This window comes from Clytia hemisphaerica, unplaced genomic scaffold, assembly GCF_902728285.1.
Source record: "Clytia hemisphaerica strain Z4C2 unplaced genomic scaffold, Clytia hemisphaerica genome assembly, whole genome shotgun sequence".
Classification (NCBI taxonomy): Eukaryota; Metazoa; Cnidaria; class Hydrozoa; order Leptothecata; family Clytiidae; genus Clytia; species Clytia hemisphaerica.
In genome coordinates, this window is record NW_027103486.1 from 500,290 (window position 1) to 513,991 (window position 13,702).

Below are 13,702 nucleotides of genomic sequence, written 5' to 3' on the forward strand. Positions count from 1 at the left end.
ATAGTGGAAATGTCTCAATCATGATTAATGCACGTGAAAGAAACAGACAAAAGCATGTTCATATCAACAGTGCAATTTGCTTTTTTTTTGTAAATCTTACCACTAATGTCTTTTCACATAGTCATGTTAAAAATATGTTATATCTTACTATAAAATCATTACATTATATACATTAAAATAGATAAAAGGGGCGTTAGGTTATTTCTGGACACATCAGTGGTCATTAGGGACGAATAGGAATGACAATATGACACACATTAAAAATCTTGAAAGTATAGAAACCCAAAGCATATCATCAAGGTTAATGTCGGATACATTATTTAGTTTTCAATTATTGCTGGCAAATATATACCAGAGTAATTAAGTTCGTCACATAAAGCTTTATTACAACTCAGGTATTTGCAGTTATGAAAAAATTAGTCATAACTACTTCCCCTAATATTTACTTCTGGCACTACTGGGTGTAAAGAAATAGTCCAAACTGATAGTGTTTTACAATAGGCGATACAATGTGATAAAATTAAGTGAGCTCTGTTCACTGTTCTAATGCATAAAATCTGAGAAATATTTATAACAAATTTGTTGTAAAATTTATAAAAAATATAACAAAACTCTTAAACATTCTATTTAATATTTCAACCTAGAAAATGCGATTCTTTACTTAAAATAAAATAATCTATATCAAAACTATTTTTGAGTCGAACTTGACGAACTTGACTCTTATTAATAATAAATAAACGAGATTCCATTTTGGATTAGCTTCGTCAGTCTCTGTACATTTACCAGTGAATTCTGATACAAGATACGATTAAGATACTAAATTTCATTATTCTAGACGTTGGCAAACAACCTGGAGACATACAACTTTTGGAATAGAAGCCAATAGTATCTATGATTATTGAGTGTTTTTCAATCAATTCGTTCTGTCTTCACAGATCCATCACACGTCACAAAAAATCGAAGGATAGTAATGGCTGATTTCAAACAGAGATTACAACAATCCATCTCCAACCATTTACATTACTTACACACTTCGGAAGCAACACTACTGCACAGCAAACCCACACATTTCAAATACCAAGATCCTGGAGAATCTGCTTTGACTTTTCATATGTCCCCAGGAATATGAATCCACCAATAGATATCCAGACAACACGAGGTACAATGCCAGAAAATAACCTACAAACAAAACATAAGTAAAGGAATCTAGCATAGTTTGCTTAAATAAACTAAGTGGAGTAAAAAAAGGACATTTGGTTTTGGTCAAAAGGTCGAACCGTAACAGAATCTGTTTTGACTTAAATATACCAAAAATCAAATCCACTTTTAAAAAGTGGTAAATTATATCAATATCCATTTAAGCATATTGGTGAATATTGATGAATGTTTAGGGAACAAGTGTAATAAAACGTAAGATTGATAAAAAATAAGGAGAAAAGTAAACCTTGCTATTCCTTCAGTTTTGCCAATAATGTACATCACTTTATAAGGGTTTCCACCATGACTTCCTTCATTCTATTGGGAAAAAAGAAATCATTATTATGATATAGTAAAAGACTCAAAGTGAAGAGTCATAATTACGATTTATTTTTTTGGAACTGTTTGGTTCTTATCCAATTTCAAGTTTTCTGATAACTTTATGGGCTTCTGAACCTTTGAAAACCCAAGAAACATAACATTCGTACATACTAAGACACCATTCGAAATAAAAGAAGTAAGGAACAGGAATTTGTTACTTTCTTGGTATAAGCTGAAGGATTATACTCGGTTTGGGTAGTGAAATTTTAATCAAAAACACCAGAAAATTCAAGTCTTCTAACAATGCTCATTATCTCGCAATGTAGTACTCTAAAAAATTTAATTTAAGGATTGGGGGTTCTGGAATTAAACAACTTGTTATTCTTCCCCTTTAGAGTTTAATAAATGTTTCGTTTTATGCAAAAAATGGCTAAATTTACTTTCAACAAAAAAAAGCCCCAAAAGGTTTGATGACGGCCATTTCATAAAAACAATCAACATTTTTCTTCTTTGATTTCCCTCACCTGAACCAGTATGATTCTTGTTTTGGCCACATCCATGGGTGTAGTGAGCGCCGCAGCAAAACCACCAGCAAATGAACCTGCCACAGCAGATGCCAATGGAGTGCATGGTTTGCCATCCTTTGCTGCTAAAGTCTATAAAATGGAAAAAATCATTCAACAGTTTTAAAAAGAAAACCCAGAGGGTAGAGCTTCCTTTATACCTTAATTCTTGTGCCTCTTTTATTTCCCCAACAAGAATGTGCAACCACAATAAAAGATGTATATCAAAGTTCCATTTCACTTTGAAGGTTGGACAGAAATTTGGAGCAAGAAGTAAAAGTCAAGGGGATGAACTTGAAATGTCAATTGTCTTGAGAGCGATAAAGTTTAATATCTATAAGGAATTGAATTATCTAAATCAAGTTAAGGTTACAAGGAAAGTTTGGAAATAATGGGGCTACAGAATGATCATAAATTCTCATAATACTCACTTTCAAGTGCTCCCAAAGAGGAAATAATGGGGCTGCAGAATGATCATGAATACTCATAATACTCACTTTCAAGTGTTCCCAAAGAGGAAATAATGGGGCTGCAGAATGATCATGAATGCTCATAATACTCACTTTCAAGTGTTCCAAAAGAGGAAATAATGGGGCTGCAGAATGATCATGAATGCTCATAATACTCACTTTCAAGTGTTCCAAAAGAGGAAATAATGGGGCTACAGAATGATCATAAATGCTCATAATACTCACTTTCAAGTGTTCCCAAAGAGGAAATAATGGGGCTGCAGAATGATCATAAATGCTCATAATACTCACTTTCAAGTGCTCCCAAAGAGGAAATAATGGGGCTGCAGAATGATCATGAATGCTCATAATACTCACTTTCAAGTGTTCCCAAAGAGGAAATTGAATGACAGTAAATGGAATCTAAAAAAAGAAGAAAATTGTATATTAAAGGACTTGAATATGAGATTTTCCTTTCAATAATTAAGACTTTTTATAGCTTGCATCAAATAAAATTATATCTAAAATAGAAAAAATAGGAATACGATTACCTCTCGTGATACCATGCTGAAGAAACCTCGAGTTAAGCCAGCTAATCCCTGAAAAGTGAAATTTCATAAATTCATTGATTCAATGAGTAATACCAACCCTACAGCTATTGGAAAGGGTTAAGTATCATCAAAGTAAAATGTTAAAAAATCAACATGGGTCATTAAAGTTCATTCACTTATTAAAAGTGAAGTGGTGCACTTAATCTGGTTTTGCTTTTTGTTTAATAAACACATTTGTTTTAATTGTAACATTTTGACAATCTTAATACCGACCACTCTTATTTGAGAAAAATAACCAATAATTAATGAAAAAGGAAGAAGCAGAGCAAAAAACTTGAAAAAAATGAACTTAAGATAATCATTCCTATAGGTAAATAAATGTTAATAAAAATATCAAAACCACCTACATCTCTTTTTACAATGAATTTCAATGCATCGAGACTATTCAAGCTTTTATTTGCTTGAGCAGTTTGTTTGACAACTTCAAATGGTATACGAAACATGCATGAGAACTAAAGAATATGAAAAATTGAAATCATCATTAAATATCAAAAAAGGTAAAAAAAAACCTACATATTTCTTTTTGATATGCCGAAAAGCACTGAGGCTATTCATTCCTTTAGTGGTTTGTGCTGTTTGTTTAACGACTTCAAAAGGTGTCCAAAGCATACAACACAACTAGGAGATACAATTTGATTACTTTTAGATTGTTAGTAGAAATGGTTAGATATGTTTTTCCAATAGTACTTTTGGGTGTGCCTTGGAATTTAATCAATCTGATGACAAACAAATCTCTAAAAAATGTCTAATTCAATGGGCCATTTCATTTTATGACCATACAGGGGGGGGGTAGACAAACATTTCCAGGGGATAATCCGAGAAGAATTTCCAGGGGGTCTAAAGAAGTGTTTTTTCATTTTTCCAGGAGGTAATAAGTTATTCTTGAATTTCCAGGGGTGAACAACTGATTTCAGTTCGTCCACCCTCACTTTAAGACATGAAAAAAATTTTTTCCAAGGGTTCTTTTGCAAATGTTGCCATTTTCCAGGGGGGGGGGGGTATCTACACTTTTCCAAGAAATTTGTTTTCATTTGAAAAGGTTCGTCCACCCCCCTGTATGGAAATTTTATGGAATAGCCCGATTTAAAGTAAGAATAACTAATTATTTCTCAACAATTTTTAAGCTTGGGATTATTTCATACTTACAACTTCACCACAAGATGCAGCAAGTAAATGAGAAGCCAGAGGTGACATGTTCGATTTTGTTAAATTCTTTACGCCCTCATATGCAAAGAAAAAGGATGCGCCTATAACAGAAAAGTTGATAATGTAGGAAACTTAAACTCAATTATATGCATATTTTCAATACATAATGACATAACAAAATTTATACTTAAGTTAGTCTTAACAAGCTCCGTGCTGTAGGGACCTATCTGAAGGCTAATGTAATAAAATAGAAAAATGGAAACAATAGTAAGAAGATGAAAACTAAAAAGATCAGATATAAATACCAATCCAATCCTGAAAAACGTATTTTTCCCTAAAAGTAACAGAAGGGAAATTCCCCAAATACAAAAATCTGGTTTTTACAGCCTGGCCAAAAGAGGTTCAGCCACTTTTTAGAGAACCTTGCCCACTGTCTCTGCAGAAAAAATAATGAAGCAAAAAACCCTATTTTTAGGCACTTTTTGGCCCAAATTTATCCAAAAACATTTTTTCTCGAAAATCAGGGGCAGTCATATTTTCTGTAATGTCATTTTTCATCATTGTGCAAAAAATCAGAATTAACTAATGAGCTACCTCCAAAGTAAGTCCGAAGAGATAGCATTTAGCTTTTATCAAAGCTTCTTAATTTTCTATTTATTGAAGAAAAACTACCTGACGGAGCAGAGCCCAGAGCAACTGAGCCAACACCACGAAAAAGGCCCTTGAATCCACCACTCTTCCAAAAACCAGCTTGTGTTTGTGCTCTTGTTTTGATCGAGTCAAGTGGAAATAAAACAATGTCTGTTGATATCCCACCGCAACTCCCAGCCTTAAAAATAGACAAGTTTTGTAGTACTAAAATTGAACACGCTTTTGTTAGACAGGAAAATAAAATTTATCTGTGTATTTAAAAATTATGATAAATTATGTACAAAATATGCTTATTTTCTGATTGAATCTTGAATTTTATTTCTTGTAAATTATACTGCAATTACAGTATATGGTCTATGAAAAATATGAAAGTAACGTTCTACGGCAACTTGATTGCTGGACTGGAAGGTTTAATAAAAGGACAAGTGTTCAGTAGACACAAATGTAAGTTCGTGTTCTGAAATAAGAGCAGTTGATTGTGACAGTGAGGGCTTTCATAATTAGCTTTTTCTTACCAACAGCGAAGTCAAAATTGATGTATGCACCTCTTTGGAAGTCATCTAAGATAAATATTATTTCAAAAATATTATTTCAAAAATATAAGACCAGATCCTAATTGGGCCGATTCTAGCCAGAATAACTATTTCACAATCACAGGTTTTGATTTTTTTGACTATTGTATGGTCTCTAGGTTTGAATTACCTAGGTCATATCTGTATTTTAATCTGATCTGAGAATTCAAACAATGGTTGGTAAATGCAAGTGCACAAAATAATTTATTTTAAAGACACAAATTGAGTCATTAATTGCTGAGGGTTGGCAGATAAGGGGTAGATGGAACATCCAAAACGACCCTTAGAGAGACTTTTTTACAATTTTTTCTCTTGAAATCAAAAGAATTATATACCTAACAATTGTGAATTTTCCGACCTTTAGAGACTAAGCTGGACTAAGTTTTAAACTTTCTGATTTTTCCGACCCTCAGAGAGACTTTAAAAGGTGAAGAAACCAACCTTTACCGCCCTCACATACCCAGCGCCCATTTTTGCCTAAGTACGGGGGTACCCCATCCCCAGAAAGAATGTCAGCATGAAGTGCCTAAAAGTCCATAAATGTCAAATAACCAATTGTACTTTCTAGCTTAGCTCATGCTGACAGTTCTATAGCAAGATCAATAAGGATAAAAATTATTAAACACTCCAAAAAAGAAATGGATCCGCTATTGCAAGTTATTCTATCGCTAAGATTATGTAAATGTTTTGGAGTCATTATGTAATGTTTTTGCTGCTGATTTATAATGAGCTATGGCATTGCGGCTAGCAAAAGGTCTAATGATTTGTGTTTTAAAAGACAGCTACTGAATTGTCTAGCCAAAGTAGTAATTAAAAGAATTAGTCTTTGTTTCGTTTTGCACAATTAATAACTAAATAAATTTTGTATACAAAAACGCTATTTAAATCAACCCCAAATATTGACAAAGTGACACTTAAAATTATAAAGATAATAACTTCATCACAAAATATGAGGTGTGTACACCAATTTACAACAAAATATATTTTCATGCTAAATATGCTGACGACACAAGTGGATATAGATTGACATGGTTTGAAAACAATAATATACAAAGATTGTGACTTCATTTTTCTCAAAAATACAAAGAAGGGGATAAAAATAGTCAAATACCGGGTGTGTCAAAAATGCGCCTATCTTTCGATTTTTGGCGTACAAATTTCTATTGAACAAAGACAAATGAAATTTTTAGGGAAGTTTTAAAATTTAATTTTTTACCCTTGGTGAAAATTGTACTTTTGTATGTTCATTTGAAGTGATTTTATAATAATTCTGCTGACTTAGGTCAATTTTTCATTATTCACGGATTTTCATTTCGGAACTTAACTACGCTTCGTTTTTACACTCTTATTTTGTCTCGCTACTTTTAAAATATTAAAATGGCATCATTTTTTCATTTCATAGGTTAAGTTTTGTTCCAAGGTCAATATTTGATAGATTCTAGCTAGTTCCAACCAAGCCATTTTTTAATGTCAATTGCGACGACAAAAAAATATCTTCAAATCGCCAATGGTGCAGAAATGAACCAATGTTATTACCTTTTGTACATCAAAATCCTTAGGTTTTCAGTTCAACTGTTTTGCAAAATGTTAAAGAAGCAGAACAGAGCTTGTATAATATAATATGATCGATTAAATAATGGAAATGAAACGAATTGATGAAAATTTGTTTTGCTAAGAAATGCTTTACATTGCCTTGAACACCTTGAGAAGTTACGATAACACTACAAAAAGATTTCCAAAACCCCTTTAATTTGAAAACAAGATAAGTTTGACATTAAAAGATTTTGGTTTAGTAGGAATATTCCCTTCTACATCTAGCTTAAACTTCAATTTCACTTTAAAACGGTTTTTACAGCTGATAGGAAAGCTAGAATATAAAGGTTTGACGTCTTCTTTGACGTCTTCTTTGACGTCAATTAATTGCTGCTGTAAACAACACAAAAAGTAGTGATCTTGTGAGAATATTCATAACTTTAAATTCATTTGAGGTAACTTTGCCAAACTTTTTGAAATGTTTGGAAATAAAACGTACAATACTAACAAAAAGATTCAAACCGTTCAACTGAATAGAAAAATGTACATCATAGATTGTAAAATAGGGGCGTTTTTTTACACAACCGGTATTTATAAAATATAATCCTTTCGGTGCTATTTTCATCAGTCCTTGTTATCATACCCAAGGTGATGCAGGAGATATAATGAGATATGATAAAGCGATTGTGTCATTGCTATTTTCTGTCAGGGGACTCTGGTGAGATTAATATTTTTATTTAAAACACGTGTTCTTTATTTACAACATATGTAACATACTACTGTCAACTACTCTAACTTGGGACGATTGGTCGAAACATGGGACTGTTAATATCTCGCCTGTATTTTCACTTACTGTTTGACAACAAATGATCTTCCAACAGAAGGCAAGTTAGTTGCCGCGCGAGTTATGTCATGCACTCCACCGCAGTGCACAACAAAGCATGTTTCAATGAATATCATTAATTATAAGAATATCTTTTGTGCTTACCTTCAGTAAACTTTGAGTGCTTCATTGAAAATGAAGAAGGTAAGAAGATAAAAAATGCGCTGGATAATTTTCATTGTAACTGTTGTAACAGATTGGTCAATCATCGCTGAAGTTTGAAAAGCTTTTTCCGATACAAAAAAAAGTTTCAGCTAATTAACCCTTTAACTGCCGATGTCGGTATATGCCGACATGAGCACTTTCCTTTAGATGGTTTGAAATGAAAAAAGATGATAGTTAAAAGCTTTTCTATGTTGAAAAATAACTATTCAACAATGTTCAACTCAAAATTATAGCCCTTGGCTGATACTTCATATATTATTCAGAAAATGAAGTCAAAATCGCTACCTTTTGCCCATGTCGGCATATGCCGACATCTGGCAAATAGGTCGAACCTTCTTTTTTTCCCGTGGCAAATAGGTCAAACCTTAAAAAATACGAATGGCAGTTAAAGGGTTAAAAGCACAGTGTGCTTATACTTACTATGTTTGCTACATCGTCTAGGCTAAAAAAAGTGCAAAAAGACACGAACGCCATTTTTCAATGAGTGATGCTATGATTCTTTTTATTTCGGCCGCGTACAGAAACTCGCCAAATGTTCCTAACTGTTCTAGTTTGATGGATGAACTTTTTTGACAAGAATGATACCAAGAATTTCATTCAATGTTTGTTTTGATTATTTTACAGAGATCCGGTGTCGACTTTAGAGGAGGGGTGTCGATATTAGACGGTTCTACGGTAGGAATGATTGGAAGGTCGGGATCACTGATAGACAAAAGATTTTTCCTCTGATCGCTAAGCAAAAAAGATTCCGACCTTCATATTATTCCTACCTAAGAAGCGTGTCGAAATTTGAAAAGGGATGCTGACATTAGACCAACTTACAGTTTTTTCTCTCAGCCAATAAGAAGGTGATAAATCATCTGGTCTCTAGGTATATAACATAACTGTTGTGAAGTAATTAGTTATTCAAAAAGCTGTCACGTTCTCCAAAACAACTAATTGCGAAAATGGCCTAGCTAGAAAGAAGCAAGACCCTTAATTTGTAATTGAATGCATGTCTTACTTAACTACAATTGAACCTATGGAATTAAGATATCAAACCTATCGAACTATAATCAAATTGCTATCAAAAAAAAAAAAATTCAAAAAAAAAAAAAAAATCAAAGAGTCATCAAACTTTACCGAAATTTCTTCATTTGATTACTGTTCGATTTGGTGTTCGGTAATCGAAGTACGATCGAATTAAGTTCAATCAGTTCAGTAATCGAACAGTTTGATTGACATCCCATGCTGTTACTCCAATTTAAGTTAAACTAATAGACCTTTTTTCAAAGAGGACGTCCTGTTTAATAATTAAGTAGTCCAGCCATAAGAACAATGATAGAGCCATGCATAATTACTGTATCATGCATATTGTAATAACTATGCACGGTTTTATCATTGTTTTTCTGCTGGACTACATATGATTATACAACAGGATGGCCTCTTTGAAAAAAGGTCTATTCATACTATCAGACTGTAAGAGGACCCTGCCGACGCACCGGACTGTCCGGTGTATTTGTCCGGTGGCAAAAAGTATCCTTTCGCTACACTGGACGCAATAAGTCCGGTGTCAGTCCGGTGTTGCATAAAGGGAATTTTGGACGCCGGACATTTACGAAACAAAAAATTAAGAAACACCGGACGCACCGGACTGGTCATGTCCGGTGTTTTGATTGTCCGGTGGAAAAAAATATCCTTCTTCAACACCGGACATCCGACTTCCTTAAGTCCGGTGTAGAGATTATCCTGGTAAAAAAAATTCTCATTTTACACCGGACTTTCGCGTGTCCGGTGTTCGTTAAGTCCGGTGCGTCGGCAGGGTCCTACTGTAAGATATCATCAAGACAATTACAATTTTTTGAAAAATTCCAAAAGAAAAATTAGCTTTTATTGTGTTTTTATATTAAACTTTTTACCTTGTCTTTCCTAGTAAGTTTGATTCTTGCTTGATCTGTGAAGTTTCTGGTTTACTTGATAATGGCTACTGCAAGCAAGGATTTATTATAAGCAAGTAAAAAATTTACCAGAAAGTAGAGGTCCAAGTCCAAGAAAGCACATGGAAAAATGATGAAACACCATGTGAAATAATAGCCTAAATTTATTTAATATGTTTTTAAGCTCGCGACGCTCTTTAAGTGGACTGAGAGTCATCTTTAATAATCAAATCCGTTAGTGTGCTATGCGGGAAATTAATACTCTACATTTAGGTACGTTTAATAACCTCCAAGCAGGTCTTGGTTACTTCACGCATTTCACGCATGCGCGGTAGGGAATGATCCCGCGCGCTAAAAGAGAATGAACGTGAACTGAACTGACAGATCGTGTTCGGGGCCGCCGCCAGGAAGGACAAAATGAGGTCCCAAGGGCTAGATAGGCAACTTTAAGCTTTCTCCAGCAAAAAAGTGACTTTTTAAATTTCGTGCTGATGGACATGCAAAACGCTATTTCGCAAATCCGTGAAATTGCCCAGGGGTGGTACTAGGGTTGCAGCGCAGAGGTTTGACGGAAGGGGGGGGGGGGTTGAAAGATTTAAGTCCTCTCAACGGGACTTTGAAAATCCTAAAAAGGTACCGTGTTAAGGGCGGCACATACCCTACCCTCCATTTGCCCCCGGTGAAAATGCTTCTTTGGTAGGAAATCCTACCAAAACTTGCTTCACTTTTCAAATTCGATAAAGGTCGCGGATCTAGCCCTTCGAGCTATGAAAAATCATTGGGCATATGCCGTCGTTTCGGAAATCGAATGCCCCGGGCTTTTGCTGGTTGAGTTGAATGAGCAGTAAAATCATTGAATTATAATAACCCAAGGCGCCGAGGCGGGAAGAATATCAAACCTGTCATATATCCCGCAAGAAAAATAAAAAATCTGATCTTCGTTTTCAATGCTCACCGGCTTCTTTAAGGTTATTTCTGCACCACAGTTTTCTGTACGACAGTTTTCTGTACGAAATCTGTAAGAATTTTATCTCTCAATCACATTATTATATTCAAAGAATCGAAGATGGAGATCACGTACCTTCTGGCTCCCAATTGTATAACAATTAACATTAATTGAGCCAGTAGTCTAGAATCTACTGCCCCTGGGGGGGGGGGGGGGTAGCCTGTACCAGACGACCACGGCTTTTTCCTCGACACCGTATCGTCTGTAACTTTTTACATTTATTCCCCCAGAGATTCGTGGGGGAATAAAAATCCTCGGCTTCAAGCCAAAGGACCGTAGCTTTTGACTGCACCAAAAACTCTACCAATAAAATTTGTCACCACGAAGGAGTGTTTTTGTAAACAAAGCTCAAAAACAGAGGCGGGAAGAGTAGGAACTGATGTTTTGCTACATTTCGAACGAAAACATTCGAAAATATGTGACTTTTAGAAAACATTCTAAAACGTACCAAGAGAGTTCGAAATGTTGCAGAATGTTGTGTTTTTATTTATTTTGTGCTTTGAACTTTGAAGAGTCACTCTTCAAAAAGTTTTTGGAATGGCTAGTCACTAGTTGTCTAGAATTATCCAGAAATTAATAGATACGAATTTATAAAGGGAAAGAGCAGAAAGATGACTACAAGGAACTTTCTCTGGAGCACTGCTTATGTTGGATTATTTTTGTTACATAAAGACTTTAATTTGGTAAAATGGGCAAAGATTGACGAATGGTTTTATGAATTTGTCGAAGAATGGACAGTGGTGTGGTGAGACACACAAATTAATCAAACATATCTGTATGCTGGAATGATAGTGGTTGGATTTTTGTTAAAGATTGCTCCATGGATCATCCCTGCTTCGAACAAACTTGGAAGTACTGGAGTATATACTTAGGCTCCTTGTTTTTGTTACCAAAATAAAGCACTATTTTTTCATTTCGAAAGATTTGAGTAACATTGTTTTTAATCACTTGTCAGATCGTTTCTATCGTGGACATTTCTATTTCTATTCAGACAGTGGACATACAGAATGCATGGTAGTGTATTTCATAATGAGAAATGTTAACAAAGAGAATATATGTTACGTGGGTGGTGTGGTGGCAAGCACAATTCGAGAGGTCCACCAAATAATTTTGATGAAATCGTGAGGAAATGTGGCTGATGGTCTACAGCTGGATTATTTATTTATAATTTTTAACAGAATAATCCTCGAGATAGGAGACCTTTAAAAGATACCTTTTTCCTTTTGTGGATTCTACCGGAGACCACTATGAGTATAGAAATAATTATTTGAAAGTTTCTAAATAATCAAAACATGTTTCAGCTTGATAAATGCGAAGTACAAATCCAGAAATCAAAGTAAATCTTATTTATATATTTTATACTTTTTTCACTCTTTTCAAGGGAATTTTGCATATTTTTTTACAAAGTGGTAGGAATCTTTTGTCGTTTTAGGTGCATAATTTTTTTTTTAATTCTTGTATTCCTCCGTTTTTATGTATGGTGGTAAGCTTTATATTTTCTATTTCAAAAAATTTGAGCAATTTATTTTCAATGCTTTTATTGATGAGTAGGGTTGTTACTTTATCTGCTTTTTACTTTTTAGGCAGTGAAATTTTATAAACAACACTCAATACATTTTTTGTTGTGTTTAATTTTTGTAACATTTTGTACAATCAACACAGCGACACACCTCACAATATTTAAAAAAAATTCTGCAATAAGTCTCAACATTCAAGTTTTTTCTTTTCCTTTCCACCCGCCCTTCTTTGTTTATGTTTTCGGCCGCCATCTTTTTTCGTCGCTAGTGACGTCGAATTTTATAAAAAAAACACGGCATCGACAAATTCGGGCAAGTTCTTCATCGTAGACGCGAAAGTGGTAACAAGTGATAGACCAACAGAGTGATCAAAAAATCGCGTGTTGGGATAGAGATAGGCTAGGGGGGGGGGAGACTTAGGCAGAATGGGTGCCGCAATCATCCACTAAATATATTTGAGACAAAGGGGAGTTCCCGGTGTAATTTTGAACACCACAATTGATTTTTAAGCACCTTAAACTACAATTGGAAAGTAGAGTTTTAACTCTGAGTTTTAACACAAGACTTAAAATTTAGGACCTTAGGATCTCAGGATTTAAAAGCTCAAATTTGCTCGAATGAGGCTTGGAATATAGCCTAGAAGCCACCAAACCCCTCTAAAATCGAAATATTCAATGGAAGAAAGTGGAAGTGCTAAAATAGCAATTCTCGCCCGAACTTTAAATTCAGAAAAACGTTAAAATACACTAAAATCTCAATATATCATAGAATCATGAAAGTTGAGCACGGCTCCTTTACCCCAATTGTTTTCACCGCAATGGGCGAAATGGGGAGAGAAACGAAACATTTTTACAAAAGACTATCAGAACTTTTATCTGAAAAACGAAACGAGTCCCTTGCCATCACGACAACTTGGGTAAGAAGATTTTTGACAAAACTTATTTTATTTAACATATCTAATATTTGGCGTGCCGGGACTGCCTCCGTGCAAAAATTGTGTAGTATATATTTAATATTTGGCGTGCCGGGACTGCCTCCGTGCGATAGATATGATAAAAAAATATATATATATATTTCGAGGGTGATTGCGGGTATGTAGGCATAAGAGTCCCTTTTGCCCTTTTACATACTCTCGAAAATCTCTCAAACTCAAAGGGGTACAAAGCAAAAAT

At 34.4% G+C, this 13,702-nt stretch overlaps 1 protein-coding gene across 2 annotated transcripts; it reads right to left on the minus strand.

The window, feature by feature from the left end:
- Nucleotides 1–665: 665 nt before the first annotated feature.
- LOC136798643 (mitochondrial S-adenosylmethionine carrier protein-like) lies at nt 666–10,161 on the minus strand. 2 transcript variants are annotated; one of them, XM_067055290.1, is made up of 10 exons: nt 9,990–10,161; nt 5,454–5,498; nt 4,960–5,116; nt 4,288–4,388; nt 3,489–3,593; nt 3,082–3,129; nt 2,909–2,953; nt 2,043–2,174; nt 1,445–1,515; nt 666–1,179 (listed from the first exon to the last, which is right to left on the minus strand). In XM_067055290.1, the coding sequence occupies exons 2-10, from the start codon at nt 5,496–5,498 to the stop codon at nt 1,071–1,073; spliced, it is 813 nt and encodes a 270-aa protein (XP_066911391.1). In that variant the 5' UTR covers nt 9,990–10,161; the 3' UTR covers nt 666–1,070. The 2 variants fall into 2 exon arrangements, with proteins under 2 accessions (XP_066911391.1, XP_066911392.1); XM_067055291.1 differs by having other exon boundaries at nt 10,098–10,146.
- Nucleotides 10,162–13,702: the final 3,541 nt, after the last annotated feature.

Excerpts from the sequence above, each read along its gene's own strand:
- LOC136798643 (XM_067055290.1), bottom strand. The coding sequence starts at position 5,498 with ATGACTTCCAAAGAGGTGCATACATCAATTTTGACTTCGCTGTTG. Across the intron at positions 5,117-5,453 it reads CAATTTTGACTTCGCTGTTG|GCTGGGAGTTGCGGTGGGAT; the intron begins GTAAGAAAAAGC and ends TCTATTTTTAAG. Across the intron at positions 1,516-2,042 it reads CAAGAATCATACTGGTTCAG|AATGAAGGAAGTCATGGTGG; the intron begins GTGAGGGAAATC and ends TTTTCCCAATAG.